Raw genomic sequence first — 25,926 nt, 5'->3', positions numbered from 1 at the left:
TTTGAAATTTGAATTTTGGTAGAAAGTTATATTATTTCTATTATATTCTTTTTTCTGTTTTATTCTAATCTATTCTATTTGAATTCAAATTTATTCTATGCAAAATCTGAATTTCGGAAGATGGTTATATTCTATTATTTTTTTTCTATTCTATTCTACTCTATTCTAATCTGTTCTATTCGAATTTGAACTTTTTCTATTTGAGTTTAGACAGTTATATTCTTTCTATTTTATTCAATTCTATTGTTTTTTCTATTCTATCCTCTTCTATTCTATTTTATTTATTTATTTATTTTCTATTCTATTTTATCTCTAATTTATTCTATTTGAAATTTGAATTTCGGTAGGAAGTTATATTAGTTCTATTATATTCTTTTTTCTATTCTATTCTAATCCATTCTATTTGAATTCAAATTTATTCTATACAAAATTTGAATTTCGGAAGATGGTTATATTCTATTTTTTTTTTCTATTCTATTCTACTCTATTCTAATCTGTTCTATTCGAATTTGAACTTTCTCTATTTGAGTTTAGACGGTTATATTCTTTCTATTTTATTCAATTCTATTGTTTTTTCTATTCTATCCTCTTCTATTCTATTTTATTTATTTATTTTCTATTCTATTTAATTTCTAATTTATTCTATTTGAAATTTAAATTTCGGTAGAAAGTTATATTATTTCTATTATATTCTTTTTTCGATTCTATTCTAATCCATTCTATTTGAATTCAAATTTATTCTATGCAAAATCAGAATTTTGGAAGATGATTATATTCCATTTTATTCTATTCTATTGTTTTTCTATTGGCTGCAGAAAAAAAACGTCTGAAGCCATTTTTTTCTGCAGCCAATAAACTCCCCAGCATGTTATCCCCAGCATGAACGCACCGCATTCCTGTGCACATCACATGTGTTGTCTGTGCGATGCAACTTGAGCCATATATTTTGTATGGCTCAAATTGCATCACATTTGCACCAAAATGTTGTAGGACCCTTTTTTTCTCCATGGGTGTGAACACCCATGCGATTCTGGCAAGCGCATTCTGCAATCTGTTTTGGGGTATCGTTCATGGAACATGAAGCACCCATTGACCTTGTGCCGACTTGGCATGCCATTTGTCATGTCGAATCGCATGTCAAATCGGAGCCTATTGCCGGCAACGGCAGAGGTTCGAAAGCGGGTTTGAAATCATTTAATTGAACACGCATGAATTTAAACTTACGTGTCAGTGCGAGTTGACAGACATCTGTATGGGTTCATACACATGTTTATTAACCACTTCCCGACCACCCGCCGCCTTTTTACTGCAGCAGGGTGGCTCTCCTGCGCAAATCAACGTAGACCTACGTCGGTCGCGCGCGGGAAGCTAGGGGGCAAGCGTGCGCAGCCGTAGGCACGCTCCTGCCCCCACTCAGCAGCAGGGAAGCCGATGCATGGGTCAGACGGCTCAGAATGCCGCCTGACACCCGCGATTGCTCCCCGCTAAGAGAGAAGGACGGTCGGCTGTTGTAAACACAGCTGACTGTTCTTCTCTCTGAAATGATCAAAGAGCTCATGTGATCCTTCTATATAGGATCACAGGTCTCTGTGATCATTTCACAAGCCACGCCCCCCCACAGTTAGAATCACTCCCCTAGGCTCACATTTAACCCCTTGATCACCCATAGGGTTAACCCCTTCCCTGCCAGTGTCATTATTACAGTCACAGCGCATATTTTTAGCACTGATTACTGTAGTAATGTCACTGGCCCCCCAAAAGTCTCAAAAATGTCAGTTAGGGGTCTGATCTGTCCACCGCAATGTCGCAGTCCCGCAAAAAATCGCAGATCGCCATCATTACTAGTAAAAAAAAAAACAATGAAAATTACATAAATCTTTACCGTAGTTAGTAGACGCAATAACTTTTGCGCAAACCAATCAAAATACGCTTATGGCGATTTTTTTTATTACCAAAAATATGTAGCATAAAACAAATTGGACAAAAATGTTAAAAAAGTTTGATTTTTACATTTTTTTTTTGAGAATTTCATATAGCAGAATGTAAAAAATTTAGTTTTTTTTTTTTTTCAAAAATTGTCACTCTTTTTTTGTTTATAGCGCAAAAAAATAAAAATCGCACAGGTGAACAAATACCACCAAAAGAAAGCTCTATTTGTGGGGAAAAAAGGACGTCAATTGTATTTGGGTACAGTGTCGCACGACCGCACAATTGTTAGTTAAAGAATGCAGTGCCGAATCGCAAAATAGGGCCTGGTCGGGAAGGGGGCAAATCCTTCCGGCCTTAAAGTGGTTAAAATCGCCCTGAGGTCGCAAAAAGTAGTGCAGAAACTACTTTTGGGAATCGGAGTAGTGCCGCAAAGCAGGGTTGCACCAATTTGGACAGTGACGTTGCCGGCAATAGGCTCTGATTTGGCATGCCATTTGACATGTCAAATCTGCCCGATGTGAATGGGGGCTTAATGTTAGATGAACGACACCCCGAAACAGATTTCAAAAAGCAGTGAGCTGGACAGAATCGCATCACATGGGTGTTCACACCCATGCGATGCAATTTTGATGTGGTGAAAAAAGGGTCCACATTTGCACCAAGATGTTGTAGGACCCTTTTTTCCTCGCTCCTAAATCTTATCGCATGGGTGTTCACATGTGATGCAATTCTGGCAAGCATTGCATTGTGGGTAAGTGGGAGTTACTAAAATAGCAGAGAGGTGATTTTTAGCTAAAAACGCCAAAAAACGCTGAAAAACGCTTATGCAAAAAAGCTGAAGAACTCACTACAAAGCTACTGGCATTTTTATAAAGTGCGGTGTGCATGAGGCCTTACTATTCATTTATCGGTATGTTGTGACGCTATCATTGGCTGCTTTAATACGGGTATTTACTCGGATACATTTAGGGATTTGGTTTTATTTCTTTTTTCACATCTGCTTCATTGGTAATGCATTGGTTTTCCTTTTACTATTAACTGATCAGCCAGTGCAATCTATAGCACTTCACAAGGGGAGCCGGGCCAGAACCAGCAAATTGAAGAATTGGAAAAAGTGGAAATAAAGATAACAAATGGGGATTCTGCTGCAGGTAGAAGGAATTATAAATGTGTCCTTGGCCTATAAACATTTATAAAAGGAGATTTTCATCTTTAAGTAATGATGAGCCCTGCGGGGAGGCCGGCAGCCGGCGTTCTGTATGTCTCCAGGAGGGTCATTGGCTCTTTTTGTTAATCCTCCAGCAGACTTGGCACCATTCCTCTCACCCCAGGAGCTCATTACCAAGTCCTGCTAAAGACTCTTTGATCCGCACCCTTGCTGGAAGCTGCCGCCTGCCAAAATCCATCTCATTGACTATAGCAAACAATAGCTGTCTAATGAAACAGGTGACAGAGTAAATAAACTCGCCACTTCACCAAGGAGATGGGGGGGGAGAATTAAAGGGCCTGTCCTTGTGTATTGCGTTATCACACATGCGTTAATATCCGATGTGTCAGATGGTAACAGACGTTGTGTTAGGCACAGGAACAAAAATCAAACATGCAGCATTTTTTTCTGATGCACCACAAAGCATGGCAGTGTGTTCCCATACATTGTGGTGAGCTGCAGTGCTAAGTGTATGAGTTGCATTGCCCAGCGCTGCAAGTGTGCATTACGGCCAGTTCACACCACTTGCAGTCCTGTGCATTTTCTTTCTGCATAAAAAACGCATGGATAGTAGGGTATTAGGTTTTCAATGGCATAGTTCACACCAGTGCGGTCAGTTCCAGAAAAAAAAGTAGAACAAGCTGCATTTTTTCTGGACTGTACTGGAACACAGAAAAACGCATCAAAACCACACCGGAACACAACTAAACACACCAAAAACACACTGGAACACACATGTCCTTGTTTAAGGTTGATAAAAAAGAGGGGGGGGGGGGAAACACACTGCACCACATCAAAAACGCACCAAAAATGCATCAAAAACGCACCAAAAATGCATCAAAAACGCCGTGCAACACATCAAAAACGCACCAAAAATGCATCAAAAACGCCGTGCAACACATCAAAAACTCACCAAAAATGCATCAAAAACGCACCAAAAATGCATCAAAAACGCCGTGCAACACATCAAAAACGCACCAAAAATGTATCAAAAACGCCCTGCAAAGCATCAAAAACACGCATGCAGAGAAGTATCTGGAATGCATCCATGGTACATCTATGGTGTGAACTGGCCCTCAATGTGCATTCCAGTATCATGAGTAGTATAAGTTCCACTTCACACCATAGAAACGCAGTCCGGATGCGTGCCAGATGCTTTTCTGCATGTGCGTTTTTGACACATTTTGATGCATTCCAGCGCATTTTTGATGCGTTTTTAGGGTGGTCCAGCATTTTTCTCCCTCTTTGTTTCTTAACCTTAAGGGCCAGTTCACGCCACATGCAGTCCAGTGCGTTTTTTTTTCTGCATTAAAAGGTTTCCAATGGCGTAGTTCACACCAGTGAGATCAGTTCCAGGGCATTCCAGTTCTACAAAAAAAGTAGAACATGCTGAATTTTTCCTGCACTGGACTGTACTGGAACGCATCAAAAACGCACTGGAATGCACTGAAACACATCAAAAATGCATCAAAAAGGCACTGAACTCACCTTATAAACTGAATCACAGTATTACATTTGTATTATTGCATTCTAGTAAATATAGCGAGCAACCTGCAGGTAGAAGGTGGCGACAGCCATCTTGGTACACCCGCACTGCTCAGCGATAAACAGATTATTTAGTGAAATGGATTATTTCACTCGGTCGCGGTGAAATATTCTATTTCAGTATGTAAAGTGAGTTTACAGCTAAAATAAATGTAAGATTCAAGACTTGCATGGGAGTAAGAAGATGTCCTGTTCTGTCACATTAGGAAACCTATTGGGACACATAGCGGCCATGTTGGAATGCATTGCGCATGCGCAGTAAGTTGTTCTAGTTCGTATGTCACTTCTGGTTGCAGAATCTGATAGGTAGCGCTATTCTAATAGAACACCGGTCCTAAGAAGGACACTGCTGATCCCCCACAGTGGAATAAGAGAGGATTTCCATGCTAGGACAGAAAGTGCGTTACTGGCGGGATCACCGGGTGAAAATAAAGAGAAAAACCGCCTGGTAAATGAATGCAGCTTCCATATACTATGGTGCAGTAGACGACATTTTCAGTATTGAGTTTAGATACAATGTAAGTAAAATCCTGACACCCAATAACATCGGTGTATATGATGGATGTAAGAAAGTCACTTACCGTCCGGTCAGACGCAGAGTCGTGGAAAGCGCGGTCAGACTGCGGCTCATAGCACTGGACGCCGCTGTAATAAGCACTTGCTTATAAATACTGCACAGTGGAAGTAGAAGACGCGGAGTGAACTCCGTCTCCTTCCGTTACCAGGCAGTCTGAAGGAAATGACATCCGTCAGATTTCAGGGCTGGAAACAAAAGCTTTGTATGCCGTACACTCTGCACAATGTCCATGGAAGTGTATATGGTTACATATGGGAGAGGAACTGTGTGTGCTCTGTGTCTACATAGAGACTGCAAGGACTTCTAATCCAAGGAGATTGCACTCTACAGACAAACTCCAGGCACATATAATCGCCATGCTCACTGCCAAATACATTTTTCAATTCTGTTCAGCCAGTCTTGTGATCCAGACTCCGCTGGTCTCAGGCCTACTTGCACATTATATTACATTTTAACCTTTTTTTTCTCTGAGAATAGGTGCAGGAACTCCCCTCTTCTGAGTCACCCTTCATCTCTGCCCCCTACCCACCTCTGAGCATTATTCTTGATCTTTAAGGATAGTTTACAGACGGGTATGGTGCCAGCTGATTGGAAAAAAGCCAACGTGGTACCAATATTTAAAAAGGGGCTGAGGTGTATCCCGGGTAACTATAGGCCGGTCAGCCTAACATCAGTAGTCTGCAAGATTTTGGAGGGGATGATAAGGGACCACATACAAGACTTTAGTAATGAAAATGGTATTATTAGTAGTAATCAGCATGGATTTATGAAAAATCGTTCTTGCCAAACCAATCTATTAACCTTCTACAATGAAGTGAGCTGCCACCTAGATAAAGGTAAACCTGTGGATGTGGTGTATCTGGACTTTGCAAAGGCCTTTGACACCGTTCCCCACAAACGCTTACTGTACAAACTAAGGAAGGTAGGTATGGACCATAAGGTGAGTACCTGGATAGAGAACTGGCTCCAGGGGAGAGTACAGAGGGTGGTGATTAATGGGGAGTACTCGGATTGGGCGGGTGTGGAAAGTGGGGTCCCCCAGGGTTCTGTCCTGATACCAATCCTGTTTAATTTATTCATAAATGATTTAGAGGAGGGGATATCTAGTACAATCTCTGTATTTGCGGATGATACTAAACTAAGCATGCCAATATCTTCTATGCAGGATGTGGAAACCTTGCAAGCGGACCTGAACAAAATAATGGGGTGGGCAACTACATGGCAGATGAGGTTTAATGTTGAAAAATGTAAAGTAATGCACTTGGGGGCCAGAAACCAGAAAGCAAGCTACTCACTAGGGGGGGAACCTCTGGGTGAATCTAAGATGGAAAAGGACTTGGGAGTACTGGTAGACAACAGGCTCGGCAATGGCATGCAATGCCAAGCCGCTGCAAGCAAAGCCAACAGAATACTGGGATGTATAAAAAAGGGGATTCACTCCAGAAATAAAGAGATTATTCTCCCACTCTACAAGACTCTGGTCCGGCCACATCTGGAGTATGCTGTCCAGTTCTGGGCACCGGACCTCAGGAAGGATGTGCTGGAACTGGAGAGAGTCCAGAGAAGGGCAACAAAAATAATTAGGGGAATGGAGGACATCAGCTATGAGGAAAGACTACAAGCACTGAACTTATTCTCTCTGTAGAAGAGACGATTGAGGGGGGATATGATATCAATGTACAAATACTGTACTGGCGACCCTAGCATATGGAAAAACCTATTCAGGGAAAGGAAATACAATAAGACACGTGGCCACTCACTAAAACTAGAGGAAAGGCGGTTTAACCTTAAAGTACGTAAGGGGTTCTTCACTGTAAGAGCGGTAAGGATGTGGAATTCTCTTCCACAAGCAGTCGTATCAGCGGGGAGCATTGATAGTTTCAAAAAACTATTAGATGGGCACCTTAGAGATCACAACATACAGGGGTATACAATGTACGGTTAAAAGCAAACACACACACACATCATAGGTTGAACTGGATGGACCGATGTCTTTTTTCAACCTCACTAACTATGTAACTATGTAGCACTGTCCCTTGGCTCCACCCCCACCCACCTCTGAGCACTGTCCCTTGGCTCCACCCCTACCCACCTCTCAGTACCACCCCTTTTAGAGAATACAGAACCAAGGATCATATTGTGCTACTAAGTAATTTGTATGGAATTTGATAGGCCCCCACCCCAGCAACAATGAACGCCCCCTTTAGCAACAATAAATCCCCCACACAACTACAGACCTGCCCCTAGCAACAAAGGACCCCCAAAACTCCAGACAGATCCAGACTCCACTGATCTCAGGCCTACTTGCACATTATATTACATTTTAACCTTGCAAATAGCTTTTTTTCCTCGGAGAATAGAAGAGGAACTCCCCTCTTCTGAGTCACCCTTCATCTCTGCCCCCTACCCACCTCTGAGCACTGTCCCTTGGCTCCACCCCCTACCCACCACTGAGCACTGTCCCTTGGCTCCACCCCCTACACACCACTGAGCACTGTCCCTTGGCTCCACCCCCTACCCACCACTGAGCACTGTCCCTTGGCTCCACCCCCTACCCACCACTGAGCACTGTCCCTTGGCTCCACCCCCTACCCACCACTGAGCACTGTCCCTTGGCTCCACCCCCTACCCACCACTGAGCACTGTCCCTTGGCTCCACCCCCTACCCACCACTGAGCACTGTCCCTTGGCTCCACCCCCTACCCCCTCTGAGCACTGTCCCTTGGCTCCACCCCCTACCCACCACTGAGCACTGTCCCTTGGCTCCACCCCCTACCCACCACTGAGCACTGTCCCTTGGCTCCACCCCCTACCCACCTCTGAGCACTGTCCCTTGGCTCCACCCCCTACCCCCCTCTGAGCACTGTCCCTTGGCTCCACCCCCTACCCACCACTGAGCACTGTCCCTTGGCTCCACCCCCTACCCACCACTGAGCACTGTCCCTTGGCTCCACCCCCTACCCACCTCTGAGCACTGTCCCTTGGCTCCACCCCCTACCCACCTCTGAGCACTGTCCCTTGGCTCCACCCTCTACCCACCGCCCAGTACCGCCCCTTTTAGAGAATACAGAACCAAGGATCATTTTGTGCTACTAAGTAATTTGTATGGAATTTGATAAGCCCCAGCAACAGTAGACGCCCCTCAGCAACAATAGATCCCCTACACAACTACAGACCTGCCCCCTAGCAATAATGGACCCCCCACAACAAAACACTACCCCAGCAACAGCAGACCCCCACCAGCAACAACGGATCTCCTAGCAGCCAGCATCAATAGACCTATCCCTCAACAGTAGATTCTTCCCAGCAACATAAGACCCCCCCCAGCAACAATAGACCTACCCAGCAACAATAGACCCCCACACATAAATAGATCCCCACCAGCGACAATAGATCTCCAAGCAGCAAGCATCAATAGATCCTCCAGCAGCCAGCATTAATAGATTCTCCAGCAGCCAGCAATAATAGATCTCCTGCTAAACAGTAGATCCTTTCCAGCAACAAAAGACCCCCACCAGCAACAATAGACCTCCACACAAAAATAGATCCCCACCAGTGACAATAGATCTCCTAGAAGCCAGCATCAATACATCCTTCAGCAGCCAGCTACAATAGACCTCTCCCTCAACAGCAGATCCTTCCCAGCAACATAAGACCCCCGCCATCAATAATAGACCTACCCAACAACAATAGACCCCCACACGGAAATAGATCCCCCGCCAGTGACAGTAGATCTCCCAGAAGCCAGCATCAATAGATCCTCCAGCAGCCAGCAACAATAGCCCTCCTCCTAAACAGTAGATCCTTCCCAGCAACAAAAGACCTGCACCCAAAAATAAATCCCCATCAGTGACAATAGATCTCCCAGAAGCCAGCATCAATACATCCTCCAGCAGCCAGCAACAATAGCCCTCTTCCTCAACAGTAGATCCTTCCTAGCAACTTAAAACCCCAACCAGCAACAATAGACCCCCACACAAAAATGGATCCCCAGCATTCAGCATCGATTGATCCTCAAGCAGCCAACAACAATAGACTTCTCCCTCAACAGTGGATACTTCCCACACACATAAGACCCCCCCCCCACCCACCAGCAAAAATAGATCCCCACCAGCGAGAATAGATCCCCCAGCAGCCAGAATCAATATACCCCCCAGAACACTCCAGCACTCCTTGACATAAAACACATTTAATGCTGGAGGTGCCCGAACTGCGTTCCTGCTGATAAAGAGCCCTGGTATTACACAATTGTACAGGCTGCTCCCTCTACTAAAATCAATTACACTGCACACTGTGAGCTTCTCGTAATATGCATTAGAAGCTGCAGCAAATCAGATAGAACCCGCCTCATTTCCTGGCCGGTGGACATCTAGCATCATCATAGCTCTTTCCTCCGCAGCCGGACTGTCCCTGGCCGTCCCCACCGGATTTCATTTCTTTCTGTCATGGAGGATCAGCATCACAGGTGGGGGTTACCTAGGGGCGGTCTGCTAGAAAATGCATCGTACCTAGGAACACCCTCTCCTTTAGACTCACATTCATCCATCCATCCATCCATCCATCAAGGCATTCTGATATTTGCATGACTCCTCCCAAGAGCCAACCCACTGCTTGCAGCAGGGCTGAGGGGTTTGAGAGGAATAAAAAATGTTTCTTGAGCTGTCCATATCCGCTATGTAAAAAACTAATCGGTTAAATAAATAGGTACATAAAGTGCTATTATGTGCAAAAAAAGAATCCTAAAATTCAAAAAGTCCTGGGATATGTGCAATAAATAACTCTATGAACTCAAACACAATTTAGTGTACTGACTTAGCTGTGCACAGGGGGTGTGCCGGGTGTGCCTGGGCAAATTCTCCCTGCTGATATTGCTCCGAAGCCCCCCAACGAGGCTCTTAAAAAAATGTAAAAAATAAACTTGGAAAAAATAATACAAAAATCAAATAATAAAAATAAAAAACTACTGACACCAACCTCTGCCCTACTAACACCAACCTCTGCCCTAATGACACATCCATTGCTTTACAACCACTGCCCTATTAACACTGTCCATGTTTTTATACAATTTAAAAAATGTTACATTTATTTATAAGAATGTGTATATGAGTGTTTCTAAATATATATTATATAATATATATATATATATATATATATATATATATATATATATATATATATATATATATATACACACACATATACATACATGAGCACACACAGGCACGCACAAGTATTTGAGCTTTGGGGTGCACACCCTAATGCCATAGGTTGCGCACACTTCACTTTTTTGTACTGATATATCCAAATAAAAAAATCATAAATATAAGGAATAGACCTATACCCTTCTAAGGGTATTTGCAATAAAAAAAAGAGCTGCCAGTGCTCAATACGTGCAACATACAAATATAACATACAGTCCAATAAAGTGTCTAAAGAACAATCTTCCAAGTGCTGCAACCACACTCCTCCACCAGGGGTCACACTCACCAATAAATAATGACCCCATATATTGATAAGAGGGTCAGACTACACCCAGAAATAATTCACTGTCTCCTTATGTTGAATCCCCCTCCGGAATGTCATGGGAACCCTATATCTGATATGTAGAAGTTATAAGAAATCGACCAAGGAAAGCATAAAAACTCAACCCAGCTTTATTATTAAACACCCCAAAAGTATTAAGAGTAATGAACTCACAACGCGGGGTGCCCTCCTGGCACCGAGAATGACCTGCCAACACAATACTGTAGAAGTGCCACTGCTCTGTACCTCTATGAAATCAATGTGTGCTCCAAATAGCGGTGATGGCACAACCAGAACTCCCATCTCTACGCGTTTCATCATATCCAGGAGGTCCTCAGTAAGTATCACACTACTTTGTGAGTGCATTACTGTTAATACTTTTGGGCTGTTTAATGATAAAGCTGTGTTGTGCAATGAAAAAAAGCTGACAGGGGCTCTAACCCAACTTTATAAAAATTATAATAATAATCACCTTCCCAGAGACTATAATGGACTGAAGCTGGGCTCAATGAAGCTTTTCCTCAATCTTTTTTTACTTGTCTATCTATCCCCATTTTAAAAGACAACATTGCAACCTTTTTTTCAGGGCCCTTTGGGCCACTCACATGGTTATGAGGCTTTAATGTGCTGTGCCGCATGTTAATGTGCGTTGTGTAAAGGCATCTCATTCATTTGAATGGGCTGACCAGTGCACCAGAACACACCAAAAAAGGTGCATTCCCTATTTCTTTTACCACACTGCACATAGTACATGGTATTTGGTATACAGTAAACCCCCGTTACTTATCGGTTCAGTTTTAGCGGTCCCGGTATATTGCGTTTTTTTTTCTGTAAGACCTATTAACCACTTGCCGACCGCCGCCCGACTATATACGGCGGCGGTCAGCCCCTCCCAGGCAAAGTGACGTACTGGTACGTCACTAGCCTGGGAGCGAATAGGGGGCGAGCGCGCGCCGCCAGAGGTGCGCTCCCGCCCCCGCTCGTACCCGACGTCGGGTAGAGTGGGAGAAAGGCAGGCGGCTAATGTAAACAAAGCCGCCTGTCATTCTCCCCTGTGTAAAAGCACAGATCACTCGGTCCTGCTATGTAGGACCGTTGATCTGTGCTTTTACATCACAAGCCACATCCAATGACAGTTAGAAACACACCCCTAGGGACACACTTAACCCCTTCCTCTCCAATAAAGTTAACCCCTTCCCTCCCAGTGTCATTTTTACAGTAACAGTGCATATGTATAGCACTGATTACTGTAGTAATGTCACTGGTAACCCCAAAAGTGTCAAAAATGTCAGTCAAGGGTCCGATCTGTCTGCCGCAATGTCGCAGTACCGCAAAAAAATTGCAGATCGCCGCCATTACGCGTTAAAAAAAAAAATGACAAAAATCTTTCCCTTAGTAAACGCAATAACTTTTGCGCAAACCAATCAAAATACGATTATTGTGATTTTTTTTACCAAACATAGGTAGCAGAAAACAAATTGGCCAAAAATGTAAAAAAATTTTGATTTTTAAATTTTTTTGGGGGGAATTTCATATAAAAAAATGTGAAAAATATTGTTATTTTTGCAAAATTGTCGCTCTTTTTTTGTTTATAGCGCATGATAAAAAAATCGCACAGGTGATCAAATACCACCAAAAGAAAGCTCTGTTTGTGGGAAAAAAAGGACGTCAAATTCGTTTGGGTACAGCATCGCACGACCGCGCAATTGTCCGTTAAAGTCACGCAGTGCCGAATCGCAAAATACCCCCTGGTCAGGAAGGGGGTAAAATCTTCCGGGGCTTAAGTGGTTAATATTATTTTACTAATTAAATCATTGTTAATTAAATATTTTTGTGTTTTCCATTGCTCTTGCTCTGTCTCTCAGTATCTTTTATGTGTTTCTATTGTTTTAAAAGTGTGTTTAAAGACCTTAAAATGCTTTTAAAAGTACAGTGACAGTTATAAAAACATGCCTAGAGTGTATGGGTCTTTCTATTTTGCAGATTTTCACTTTTCGCGGGTGGGTCCGGAACGTAACCCCCCGCGATGGAGGGTGTTTACTGTATTCATACATTGTCGCAGGCAGGATTGAATGGCACTGCATCAAACCAACGCATGTAACATGCATTGCTCTCTGCTGCAACACCACACTATGCTACCGCAACGTAATAGTGTTAATGAGCCTTTTCCTCTTTTCAGCGCATTCATGCATGTCATGTCACGCATTACCTTGTGTTGCGTTAGGACATCTTCTTCAATTTAACTGAGCTGCTAATGGACCCTAACGTGCCAAAAATCATACAAATCTTTTTTGTAATGCAATGCACTACCATACAATACTTGCGCATTCCAGGTTCGGTTCACACTACTGCTTGCCAGAATGTGCGCAAAATTGTGTGCTTTCCTGACACACACAGAAACTGTACATTTTTCGCTTACTGATTACATGATGGGGAGATACATTTTAATACACGCATGCACTGCAGATTTTTTCAAACTGTTTTCAATCAATTCCATTAATGTTTAGAAAATCGATCAATATGCTCCAAAAATCCGGCATTATGGTTCGGTTTTTTACCATAAAACATTGCATTTCGATAATCGAAATTAGTCCATTAATGTTTCGAAAGTCAAACAATCGAGTGTATTGTAACAAACAACTCAAAACACAGCGCAAAAAAGTAATGTGCAAATCTATAAATATACATATAAATGTCTTATCGCTAAAGGTGTTAAGAGAAAATATATCCTCCCACCAAACATATATTAATTAAACAAGTGAATAATGAAATAATACTGTGCAACACATGTGCAAAACCAAAAAACGAAAAAAACATCCAAATCAGCAAGTGTCCAGTGAAACCATAAATAGCATGCTCTGTGCTTCAGAAAGGTGTTAATCCGTGGATATACGTGCAAAAAGTGAACGTGCACCCCCAATAGATGACGCACTTACCAGACTATATGGACCCCTTAGCTGTATAGCATGTGGGTCATTCAGATTTTGGGCCTGGTAGTATTTTAGACACTTTATATCTTGGTATGGTTGGGCACTTGTGTATCTTGGTTATTCCCCCAGCGGTAGATAGGCTTTGTATGGTTATGGGTGTCCCCAGTGGACATTCAATCCCCAGCACCAAGGGGAACCCACCATCGAGGGAGATTTACAGCCCACAAGAGTGGGTCTTCTTGCCCAGGAGAGGCTTAACCTGGGAAGGCCACATGGAAAGGTAACATATTATTTTATTTTTTTAAAGGTGTCCGGAGCGAGGACGAAAAAAGAACGAGTGTATTGAATGCTTTTAAGAATGATTTTCTAACCACGCATGGCCAGCTTATGTCTGCATTCACACATGGGCGTTTCTGGAACGTGCGACAAAGCCACAGAAAAGGCGCGTTTTGCAGCACACATTAGAAACCCATTGCCAACGCATTGCAAATGTGTGTCATGCTTGCAGTGCCATTGTAAGGACACCCCAAGTGCTGGAAGCAGAAACACATTTTGCCCCCGTGACAAATGTGCCACAAATGCGTCAAAATGTGCGGTAAAAAAGCATGCTATGCACTAAAAAAAGATTTGGGGTGTTTGTTTTGCATAGGGCAGCCCAGGCGAATGAATGGACTGCCCTATGCCTGACGAGTGGAAATGCTCCAAAATGCGTAATAAAACGCAATACATCGCAGTCCAGCATCAAACTTTTTTTTTTTTAACAAAAGTAGATACAAAGTTTAGTGAAATGGAAAACTATTCTTCAGCTGATGGTTAGAAATCCCATGCCGATGTTAATTTAGGAAAGTCTTAATTTTGTTTGAATTGTCACTGAAAATGTTATCGGAAGAAACACTTTGCAATATGAAGGAAAAATCAATGTGATGATTTCCGGTCAGGGAACGCTGATTGTTTAATGCGGTCGTTTTTACTGGCTGACTCCAGGAATAACTTATCCGCTGTTTGGAACAATACAGGGAGATTGCTCTCCTCCTCGGCACAGATCGGTGACTCGGAGCTCCGCGTTGTTTGAATTGAAGCTTCTGTTAGTGTTTGGCAATGACTCCAGCAAAGGAAATGAGCGCTAATATTTCAGATGGGATAGGCGGTTTTTGTGACAAACACGGGAGGAAAATTGTGTACTGAGCACCGGTCTTATACACTCTGCTTGCTTTTTCAGTTATTAAAGGGGAACTTCCCTTAAAAAAAAAAAAAACAGACAGGTACATTTGATTTTATAATTTTTTTGTCATTTTATGTTATTTTATAGTGAAAAAGAATAATAACTGCGCTAAAAGTGAAAAATATGAATAAGTGAAGCAGCAACTTCAAGTGTGACCACACCCTCAAATCAATATGTATAAAATAAGTCGCACTAAGTGATCTAGAACAAATAAATGTCCATAAAACATATAAAGTCCCAAATTGTGAACGTGAATAGTTGAAAAAAATGATGGTGTAAAACTCGATCAGCACACAAGCAATCCGAAGTCTCTTAGGTAATATGCTTACCAGACAAGCAATTAAAAATTGCAGGATTCACATGCCAGGCTGACTTGATTGTGAAGATTCTGTGTTGGACACTCAATTTATGGTGTCATAAATCATGAAAAAAAGAGAAATATCTCTATAGCGTAATAACGTAACAATAAGTGTTAAATGATAACCTTAGACAATTCCACCACATAGAAGGTGTGAATATCCGTCACCAGTTGTGAAACTGCTTACCAGAAAAATATATAGGAAAAACACAAATCAAAACGTCTCCTTGACGTTTCAAAACGTCTCCTTGGACGAAACGTCGTGAGGTCACGACGTGCTGACGTCATCCCCGGAAGCGTTTGGGAAAGCGGATGTGCCTTGCCGTTCGGCCGGCGGCTTCTACACTCCTACATGCTTTTAATCTTCCATGTGATTGTAAGTGCATTTCTTTTTTAATAAAATAGCCATTAAGATTTTACACTATTGGCGCTTTTTCTTTTGTCGGGATTGTTTTGGCTCAATCTGCTGGCATTATCCTACACCTGACCCTGGTTCCTAAGATTGTCTGCTGTGTGTATAACGCTGGGGGAGCGCATAGAGCAAGACTACATCCTGAGCAACTGAATATTTCGGTCTGGTAAGGGGCTCAGAGTGTCATTGAGTGTCACTGTTGACGTTCGGGTGTACTCAGGATTCTTCTTATTTTGCTGAATATACTTTCCATCTGGTAAGAGGCTATACAATCGGTGGTGGTTCTCCTTCCTCCCTTAACACTGAGATTGTCATTTGTGTTTTTCCTATATATTTTTCTGGTAAGCAGTTTCACAACTGGTGACGGATATTCACACCTTCTATGTGGTGGAATTGTCTAAGGTTATCATTTAACACTTATTGTTACGTTATTGCGCTATGGAGATATTTCTCTTTTTTTCATGATTTAGGACACCATAAATTGAGTGTCCAACACAGAATCTTCACAATCAAGTCAGCCTGGCATGTGAATCCTGCAATTTTTAATTGCTTGTCTGGTAAGCAGCATATTACCTAAGAGACTTCGGATTGCTTGTGTGCTGATCGAGTTTTACACCATCATTTTTTTCAACTATTCACGTTCACAATTTGGGACTTTATATGTTTTATGGACATTTATTTGTTCTAGATCACTTAGCGCAATGTTATTTTATGCGGTGTTCCTGTCTTTGGTTTCTCTCCGGGCTGTATATTTAATATACACTCAATGTATTTTTCAATATCCTTTTAAAACATTTTCTACAGATTGTTCTCATATACCTCCCACTGTTTAATTACATTGTGTGGTATACCTTTATCTTGCCACTAGATGGCAGCTACATGTATTTGTTCCTGCTTTGGGCTTTTTACCTCCTTTCTTCATTAGTTTCTACAAACCCGATTCCAAAAAAGTTGGGACACTGTACAAATTGTGAATAAAAACAGAATGCAATAAAATATTGAAATTTGAAACTTCCACATCATTGCTTAAGCCCTGGTTCACATATTGCGATGACAGACATCGCATGTGATTTGCAGCACACTACTCTGCAAGTCACATGCGATGTCTGTATGATGCCAATTCAACCATACATATTGTATGGCTGAATTTGCATCGGATTCTGTCACAACTCACACAGGATCCTTTTTTGGGTCCGCACCAGAATCGGATCGCATGGGTTTTAACACCTATGTGATCCCATTCATGTTCGAACTGACAGTTCGCACTGCGATATGCAAACTGATCTGAGGGTGTCATTAACTTTGTATTGACACCCCCAGCGATTCGCATATGGCAGTGTGAACTGCCTGCGAGTTGAATGCGATGCGGGAACTCGCAGTGGATTTGCAGGTTTCTCGCATCGCATATATGTGAACGATCTGAGGATTTGTTACATAAAGTTATATTCCGTAAGCCAATGGCTACATGCGACCTTCTATCTCACCAAAAGAATCTGAAGGAATAAGCGTACATTCCATCCTAATTGGCAGCTCAAAAATGATCTGTTAAATGCAACGTGGAACTGGACAGGCAACGGACTATCGCCTGAATAATTGCCTTATATGATTATAAGGAATGAGAGTTGAAGAGACCTCAATAATTGCATTCATTTATATTAATTCCAGCTGTCAAAGTGCGAGCTGTAACCTAAAAGCAATTAAATGTAGCGTACGCCTCTTTAGCACTGCCTAACAAATGGTCTTTTTGTTTGTAGAGTCCGGTCACGGCATGGTACTAATCATGTATAAGAAACAATGATGTGCAAAGGGCTGTTTCACACTACTGTAGTGGGAAAACTGACCGTAGGATTTCTGCTGCATTGCTGCGACAGTGAAAGGCTTCCACTCATTACAGATCCAGTATTGGCAATCACAGCACAAGACGCCCCTGCAGCCATCTCTGCAGTGTGCACTGCTCCACTGACACCAATGTGTTATATTATAACCCAAAAGACACAGACTAGAGTGAACAGAGTCATTATCACAATCACTGTATTACACCCTGTTCATACTCAGTCACTATGGGATTCGTTTTCTGTATTCTGCAAAAAACCTGGTTGATCCTGCTGCTCTCTATCTCCCCCTTCTGTTCAAGTCCGCACTGCAGCTAGGGATTTTGTAGAGCAGTGTTGGCAGCTACACTGCAACTGGCACAGTGTATTTTCTACCCTGAGCATTTCTTCCCTAGTATATCTGAGCATTCCATCTGACTATAGAGTCATACACGTGGGACATGTCCACTCCCTCCCTTCTCCTCCATGCCCACTAACAGCTAAACACAATGGGGTGGAATATTACATCTTGATTGACAGAGGCTTCACCTCCCTGTAATTCTAAGTTACAGGCTGGAGGGACATGACACAGCCTGTGACTTGCATAAATCCACCCATAGCATGCTATTGCTCGAAACTGACCCAGTGCTTCCTATGTGGCTATGGCTGTGTATGGCCTCAGCCAGCGCTGCTCTGGCCAGTTTTAGGAAATTACCCATAATATTTATATTTAAACAGGTAGCACCAACACTGTTAGTCCCCGTTCACACTAAGGCGACCTGTGAGGCGACCTGGTCGCCTCACAGGTCGCCGTAGGTCGCCTTCCATAGGGAAGCTGCGGACCCGTTCTAATAGGAGCGACACAAGTCGCTCCGACTTAGAAAAAGGGTCCGGAGCCTCTTTGGGGCGACCGCCATAGACTTCAATGTTATGAAGTCCGTGGCGGCTGCTCCGAGGTCGCGGCGCGCTGCTCGCACCGCGACCTCGGAGGTCGCCCCCCCCCCAAGTCGGATCGTGGCAATGTGAACGGGGCCTAACACAGTGTTGGTGCTACCTGTTTGATAATAAATGCTGTGGTATTTTACTGACACTCACTAGAACTGGAGACGGGGGCTTGGAGAAGCTACAAAACCTCTTCAGCATTACCGAACAAGTCCAGTTGAATGTGACTATCTACTGTCACGATGTTCTCTGATATCAACATATGCTTTGACACATTCCTCAGCAAATGGATTAACGTGTCTGTGTGTAGGCAGGTGCTGTCTGCTTTCTCCACTGCAGTTGGTGCTCAACCAGGGTGGTATTGCAGCCTGGAGAGGAAGTCAGGTGAAACATGGTTTCTCAATGGTTTCCTGGGCCCTGAATGCAGAATTTTGGTTGGATATGCTGCATTCAGGTACCCCCTGGCAGCCATACTGGGTAAGCAGAACCCTTTTAGGTCCCTGCCTGCAGGTTTTGGCGCACTTTGGCAAAGGGGACAGAGTAGGGAAAGAGCACCCATCTGTTCGGGAAAGTGATTAACGGCAGGGAAAGTTTCCTGACAAGGAGGGACAGGCTAGGGACACTCAATTCTGCACAGAAGTCTCCCCATTGGAACCAGGCCGGCCAAACAAAATGTGGTAAATGAACCACCTTTCTCCTGCGCTCAGAAAAACCAGGCTTCCCCAACTGCTTTTCCGACTGGACTCTATAAATGGCGTCTCGGATGGCTTAGGTCTTGCTGCCCTCAAGGACTGGGGCAGTCCAACAATACTGCAAACAAAAAAACAAGAAAAAGGGCGCACCGACCTAGCGCATTATCCTCAATATAGGCTTTATTAATTGAAACATAAAAATGGCTACTCACAAACGTAGGTGAAAGTCAATCACATCAAACTCATGCACTTGAGTATCAGAAGTAGTCCAAACAGATGTCCATAGTCTCATTAGGATGACAGCTGACGCGTTTCGAGGCATAAGCCTCTTCCTCAGAGCTCAGAACCAGGCCGGCCACCCTCTCAAGGCAGATGCTGTTGGTGCATCTTTTCCCGCTACATCTCTACACTGAACAGAACTGTTAGTGTTTAGCTGGAAGGGCGCTCTCCCACTGGGGTTGATTGTAATTGGACATTCTCTGCAATACAAGTTTTGAGTTATCTGAAGTTATCTGTCATTACTGCCACCGCACCAAGCTGCACCTACCCGCATATGCTACCTGTGTGCGTATGGACGTTTCAGTATACCTCTGGCACTCATTTGAACAAGTCTAGTTAATTGTGACCAACTGCTACTTTCTCTATAGGTAGATCTCATTCTGAGAATAACAGGCAGTCTGGACTGAGTCTGGTTTGTTATTCTCTGTGTTTAAGAAGGACCCAATGTGAAATTGCATTTGTACTGAGAATAACTACAATATATGGCTAAACGTATGTGGACACCTGGCCATCACACCTATTTGAGCTTATTGAACACCACATTCCTAAACCAAATTGTTGAGTTCAGGTGTTTCCATTGAAATGTACCATTTAGGCCCCTTTTACACAGGCGGACCGTTCAGATCCGCCTGTCCGTTTTTTTGGCGGATCTGAACGGTCCCCCCATGCATCTCTATGGGGGATCGGATGTCAGCGGAGACATGTCCGTTGACATCCGATCCGTCAAATCTGGACGGATGGAAACCCTATTTTCCATCCGTCCAGCGGATCGGATGAGAACGGACCGACGGTCCGTTCCCATCCGATTTCCCCCATAGAGATGCATGGGGAACTGACAGCTGTCTCCGCACACAGCGCGGAGACACAGCTGTCATCTTCCTGCTCAGCGGGGGGTCGGCGGCTCGATCCCCCGCTGAGAAAAACGGAATCCGTCCGACGGACGGATAGTGTGAAAGGAGCCTAATGCTACAGCAGAGAAAGAGAATTGTGTGCTTCCACTATGTTAGAACAGTTTGTAGAATGTTCTTTTCTGTTCCATCATGACAGTGCTCCTATGCACAAAGCCAGCTCCTTGAAAACAAAGTTAGGCGAGTTTGGTCTGGAGGAACTCAAGTGACACCGTGGTACACAGAGCCCTGACCTCAACCTTACTGAACACTTTGGGGATGAACTGAAATGGTGAATTTCAGCCTGGTCTACTTGTCCAACATCAGTACTTGTCCTCACAAATGCTTTTTTGGCTAAGTGGACACAAATTCCCACAGACGCACTCCAAAATCTTGTAAAAAGTCTTCAAAGAAGAGTGGAGGCTCTTAATAGCCACAAAGAAGGTGAGAAGAAATTCCATAATAAGGCCCTTGGTTTTGGTTTTGGTGAGGTGTCAACAAACTTTTGCCCATATTCTGTATGCCAACTTTTGTCAACCAGGGTTCCATGGAACCCCAGAGTTCCTCCAGAGTGTGCTAGGGGTTCAGAGGCTAAATGATCTCCCATCTAATGGTGCCTGCATAGTTCCAGGGCCAACGCCATTTGACAAAGCCAACTGCATGACAACAATGATCTTTCCAGCTGTCTGTAAGGAGGGCATTCTTCCTGCTAACTAATAACCAATAGGTTTTAGTGAAGGTTCCCTAAGACTAAAAACTGAGACTCCTGTGGGGTAAAAAGGTTGAGAAAGGCTGGTGTATATTTAAGGAGAAGTACAGCCAAAGCTCATTTGGCTGTACTTCCCCTGAGGATCACAGGAGTGCAGTTCGTTCTGCACTCCTGTTGCCTGTTTTCAGCAGACAGTAGGCTGAAGCCAGCTGCCAGCTGACGTCACGAAGCCGATCAAGGCTGCGGCAAGATCGCAACAATATGGTTGGGATCTGCCCACCACCCTGGACTGGCACCTGACACCTGGCTCAGCCACTCAGCGAGCCACTTAGAGCCTGAGCCATCCTCTTCTGCCCCCTCCACAGCCCAGCGCTCCAGTGAGGATCAAGCGACCAACTTAAAGCCAGGGTGGGGTGTGGATGGGACAGATGCAGCATCCACCTAGGTAACTATATAAGAAAAAAAATGCCGAACTTCTCTTTTAAGCCTATTCCAGTATTTTTTTTATTTTTGAATAGAAGTTTTATTTCTGTCTGACTGCTTAGGGGAAACTTTCTATCATAATTCAATCTAGGTCCAGAAATCTGACATTGCTGAAAGTGTCGTTTTGTGAAAATCTTTCATCTGGCTTTTTCTCTTTGCTACAGCAGGGAGGTCTATATTTTCAAAATCTTTTTTAATGACAGAATCTCTTTAAAGTGCCCCTCGCTCTTCCTCATGCAATCCCATCTAGCAGTACCTGTACTGAGAGGTTGTTGTAAGCTCTTTATTGCTCTCTCTAATGTCAAAGCTCACAATCCTGAGATCAACCTCTCTTAACCTTTTAAACACAGAGTAGCCCTTAAAATACCTTTCCTGTTTTAGACCGCATTTACACTGCAGCGGCACGACTTCTGCACGACTTCGGGGGCGACCTGTGAAGTCCCGTGCACCACGACTTCACATAATGGAAGTCAATGCAAGTCGCCTCCAGGTCGCCCCGAAGTAGTACAGGACCCTTTTTCTAAGTCGGAGCGACTTGTGTCGCTCCTATTAGAACGGGTCCTGTAGCACTGCATGGACCGCGAGTGACCGCGACTTGTCAGGCTGACAAGTCGCCTGACAAGTCGCGGTAGTGTGAATGGAGTCTTAGAGGACCGTGCTAAAAATGAATATATCTATACCTAATGATACATTAGTGTGATGGTCACTGATAATAATGCTTCTGACATTGGTGGTTACTGAAGAGAATCTCCCTTAAAGATAACTAAAAAAAAAAATAATTGGCATCAATGATTACTTATCTGAGAGGCATAAATTGCTCATTGCTCAAGGAACTCCTTGGAACCTCTAGAGGGATCCTACAATTCCACAAAACCCTGGTTGAGAAAGGCTGTCCTGGAATAGTTACTGTGAACATTTTATATTTGCTTAAAAAAGGTTTTTAATAAATATAATATTTTCTAAATATTGGTGCAAAATATAACATGATTGATACTCAATACTAGTGATCGACCGATATCGTTTTTTTTAATGCCGATACCGATACCAATATTTTGGTCATCAGATATCGGTATCGGCTGATATTTTCGGACATGTAAAAAAAAAATTTTTTTTTCCCCAGGTACTCCTTGTGGAGGGATCTGGGGGTCTAAAAGACCCCAAACCCCTCCTCGGCACTGAAAAGCATTCAAAATGCCAAGTTTGGCTGTTTTGAATGCTGTCAGTTTTTTTAATGTGGCGCCGAGTACCCGGAAGTGATGTCATGACATCACTTCCAGGTTTTTACATGGAGACCCGATCAGAGCCGAATGCGGCTTTGATCGGGTCTTCGGTGGCTGTGCAGGTAGGATGCCTGGGTCTCCCGGTGGGACGGGAGACCCAGCTGAGCCGCAGAAGGCGGCGGAGGGGGACGTCCTCTCCCGCTCCTTGTAATGACAGCCGAGCGGCTTCTCAGCCGCATCGGTTTTCATTACAAGACAGCCAAACGTCGGCTATGGATGCCGATACTGGGGTGATGCCTCTAGCTGCAGGCATCACTCCGGTACAAGCAGTTTCCCAAAATATCGGCAATATTGGTCACCTCAGGGGCTGACTCCGATATATCGGGGAAAGTGCAGATCGGCCCCCAATATATATCGGTGGTGCCGATAATCGGTCAATCCCTACTCAATACTGTTGGTAAAATTATAGTATAGATATCGGACTCCCTTTTTTTATGTATAATTTATTTGTTTGTTTTTGTAAAGATTTTTTTTTAAAACTTACTAAAATGTTTGGAAAAAGAAGTAGTTCCAGCCAATTGAGAAAGCAGGGATAGCGTCTTTGTGTGTGGGCAAAATGTGTAAAAATGTTTTTTCCTACAAACATCTGATTCCATTCTGAATTTTCATATTTGCTATCTAAGGATTGCTAGAGACCGATGATGAGAGAGGGTGCCAGAAAGAGCTTACAGCAGCCTCAATGCACAGGTTCTGGTATATGGGACACAAAGGGTATGGCATTTTTAAATTTGAAGGCATATTCCATCTTTTGTAAATAAAAAAATGAACAAATGCACCCATACTGCAAAATGAAAAAAAGTGAATTTCCTAACTTTTTGAATTGAAGCCTGCATAGCATTGTGACTGAAATCCGCGCACTACTATCAGTGTGGTGACCTCACTGCACTTGTCTCCATTAAACACTATGAGTCCCTCTGCTGCGGTGGAAGATAGGACTTGTAGTCTTTCATGTCAATTGATGACGTGGCTCTGCAAGAATGGTAAAACATTTCCATAGACACTCCTAAATCTTGTGGAGAGCCTTCCCAGAAGTGTTGAAGCTGTTATAGCTGCAAAGTGTAGGCCAACTCAATATTGAACCCTAAGGACTAAGACTGGGATGCCACATGCGTGTAAAGGCAGGCGTCCCAATACTTTTGGTAATATAGTGTATGTGAGAAACTGCAGGAAAACTTACCTGTAGCTGTGATAAGTGGTATTATGGCTCCAAAATGAATATGTGTTACAGGTGAATATGTGTGTATACAGGTGAATATGTGTTACAGGTGAATATGTGTGTATACAGGTGAATATGTGTGTATACAGGTGAATATGTGTTACTGTAGGTTCACACTGAGGGGGGTTTGAAATGATGCGACTTCAACTGAACTTGCACAATTTCAAATCGCCATTTTCAGTCCGGCTTCGGGGGGCGATTTCATAGACATCTGTGCGGGTTCCTGCACAGATGTCTATTGAAATTGCCCCCTGAAGTCACCAAAAGTAGTGCAGAAACTACTTTTGGGAATTGTCGCAGTGCCGCAAAGTCAGCATCACACCGATTCGGACGGGAATTGGCTCTGATTTGACATGCGATTTGACATGTCAAATCAGACCAATGTGAACGTGGAAGGAAGTAAATTTAGAAACTTGAGGATCATTCAAAAGAAAGCTCTATTTGTGTGGAAAAAAATTGTAATACTTTTCATTTTAATACATTGTTGCAGGGGCATAACTTCAGGGGTTGCAATTGCAACCGGGCCCCATGCTCCAGGGGGCGTGTGCGGCTCCCCTGTACACCTGGATAGGAGGGGCGGCGGGGGCACCATGTAGAGAAATCACTGTCCTTCTTTTTCGTCCTGTAGGTGCAGGAGGAAAATGGAGGAGATTGGTTCCTCTTTATGCTGCCCCCCGCCACTCCTCCTATCCAGTTCACTTGTGTTCTGCTGTCTCTGGGCACCTGTGTGCTCCCCTGGTCCCCCCTCTACTGTGCCCCCCCCACTGTGCTCCCTCCCCTCTCCTGCCGGCTGCTGCAGGGGATGCGTTACAATAGAGAACCAGGAAGGGTCGGTAAATATGCAATTTACCAGCTCCTTCCTTTTCTGAATGGACAGAGTCATAGTCAGTGACATTGTAAAAAAATAAGACAAAATGATAAAAAATAATACAATTAAAATACCAAAAAATAAAAACTACTGACACCAGCGGAGGAACTTCCAGGGTCGCAAAGGTCACACATGCAACCGGACCCTGGCATTCCACGGCCCCAAGATGGCAGGAAGGGGGCCCACTGCAGAACTTGTGAAAGGGTTCCGCTGCAGGACAGTAATAAAGGGCCCCGCAACGAGAGTAAAGGGCCCCAGGATCAGTGGAAAGAGCCCCAGGCTTGAAGGGAAGGGCCCCGGTCAGCAGTCCGGGGGGCCCTTATGGTTTCTTGCACTGGGGCCTTGAAGGTTCTAGTTACGCCTCTGTGCATTGTTGCATGACTGAGCAATTGCTAGTTAAAGTAGCACAGTGCCGAATAGCAAAAAATGCCCTGGTCATGGGGGGGGGGGGACACCTTCGGAAGGTCAAGTGGTTAATAGGAGTAGGCTAGAAATAGTTAAAATACAATATGGAAATTAATGTTTTAAATTGCGACCATAGATACGCTTTAAGTTGAAGCAACTGTTCAGAGAGTGAATGGAGCGTTTTAGCCGGAGTGCTCTTCTAACCGCTAAGAACTGAAAGTCAACTTTTTCCTCCCCCCCCTTTAAGCCTATTTACCTGATAGACCTCCCTGAGGCCGCACCAAGTCCTCAGCACCAGCTGGCATGCCCTGGCCCTGTGCGTGTACCACCTCCTCAGCGTAGATACGGTCAAGTTCCACACAAAGCGGCTCCCGTTGCACAGCATGTCTTCCACCCCGCACATAAACACCGAAGCCATGGTTCACAAGACTCTCATTCAACGGACCTGTCCCCGTCTGATGCACAGCTGGCTCCGGCAGCAAATGATCCAGCAGCTTTATTCCACGCACAGCAAAAAAAAAAAGAAACAGGAAAAAAAGGAAAAAAACGGCTAGGGTCAATTAAACAAACTTGTCTTTCAGCAGGCTTCCTGGGCAGAGTCCAACTGCTGCTTGAAGTCTGGCCAACGATTCTAACGGCTGAGCTTTTTAC

At 43.7% G+C, this 25,926-nt stretch overlaps 1 protein-coding gene across 1 annotated transcript in view; it reads right to left on the bottom strand.

Moving 5' to 3' along the window:
* Positions 1–25,710, bottom strand: part of FRMD4B (FERM domain containing 4B) — a 293,986-nt gene extending 268,276 nt beyond the window's left edge. Inside the window, exon 1 of the mRNA XM_082264943.1 lies at positions 25,532–25,710. Within this exon, the coding sequence (XP_082121069.1) occupies positions 25,532–25,693 (162 nt within the window). The 5' untranslated portion in view covers positions 25,694–25,710. The remainder of the gene's footprint in view (positions 1–25,531) is intronic.
* Positions 25,711–25,926: the final 216 nt, after the last annotated feature.

Source organism: Pelophylax lessonae (genome assembly GCF_965119305.1).
Source record: "Pelophylax lessonae genome assembly, chromosome: 8".
NCBI lineage: Eukaryota > Metazoa > Chordata > Amphibia > Anura > Ranidae > Pelophylax > Pelophylax lessonae.
This window is presented reverse-complemented; position numbering and strand designations above follow the sequence as displayed.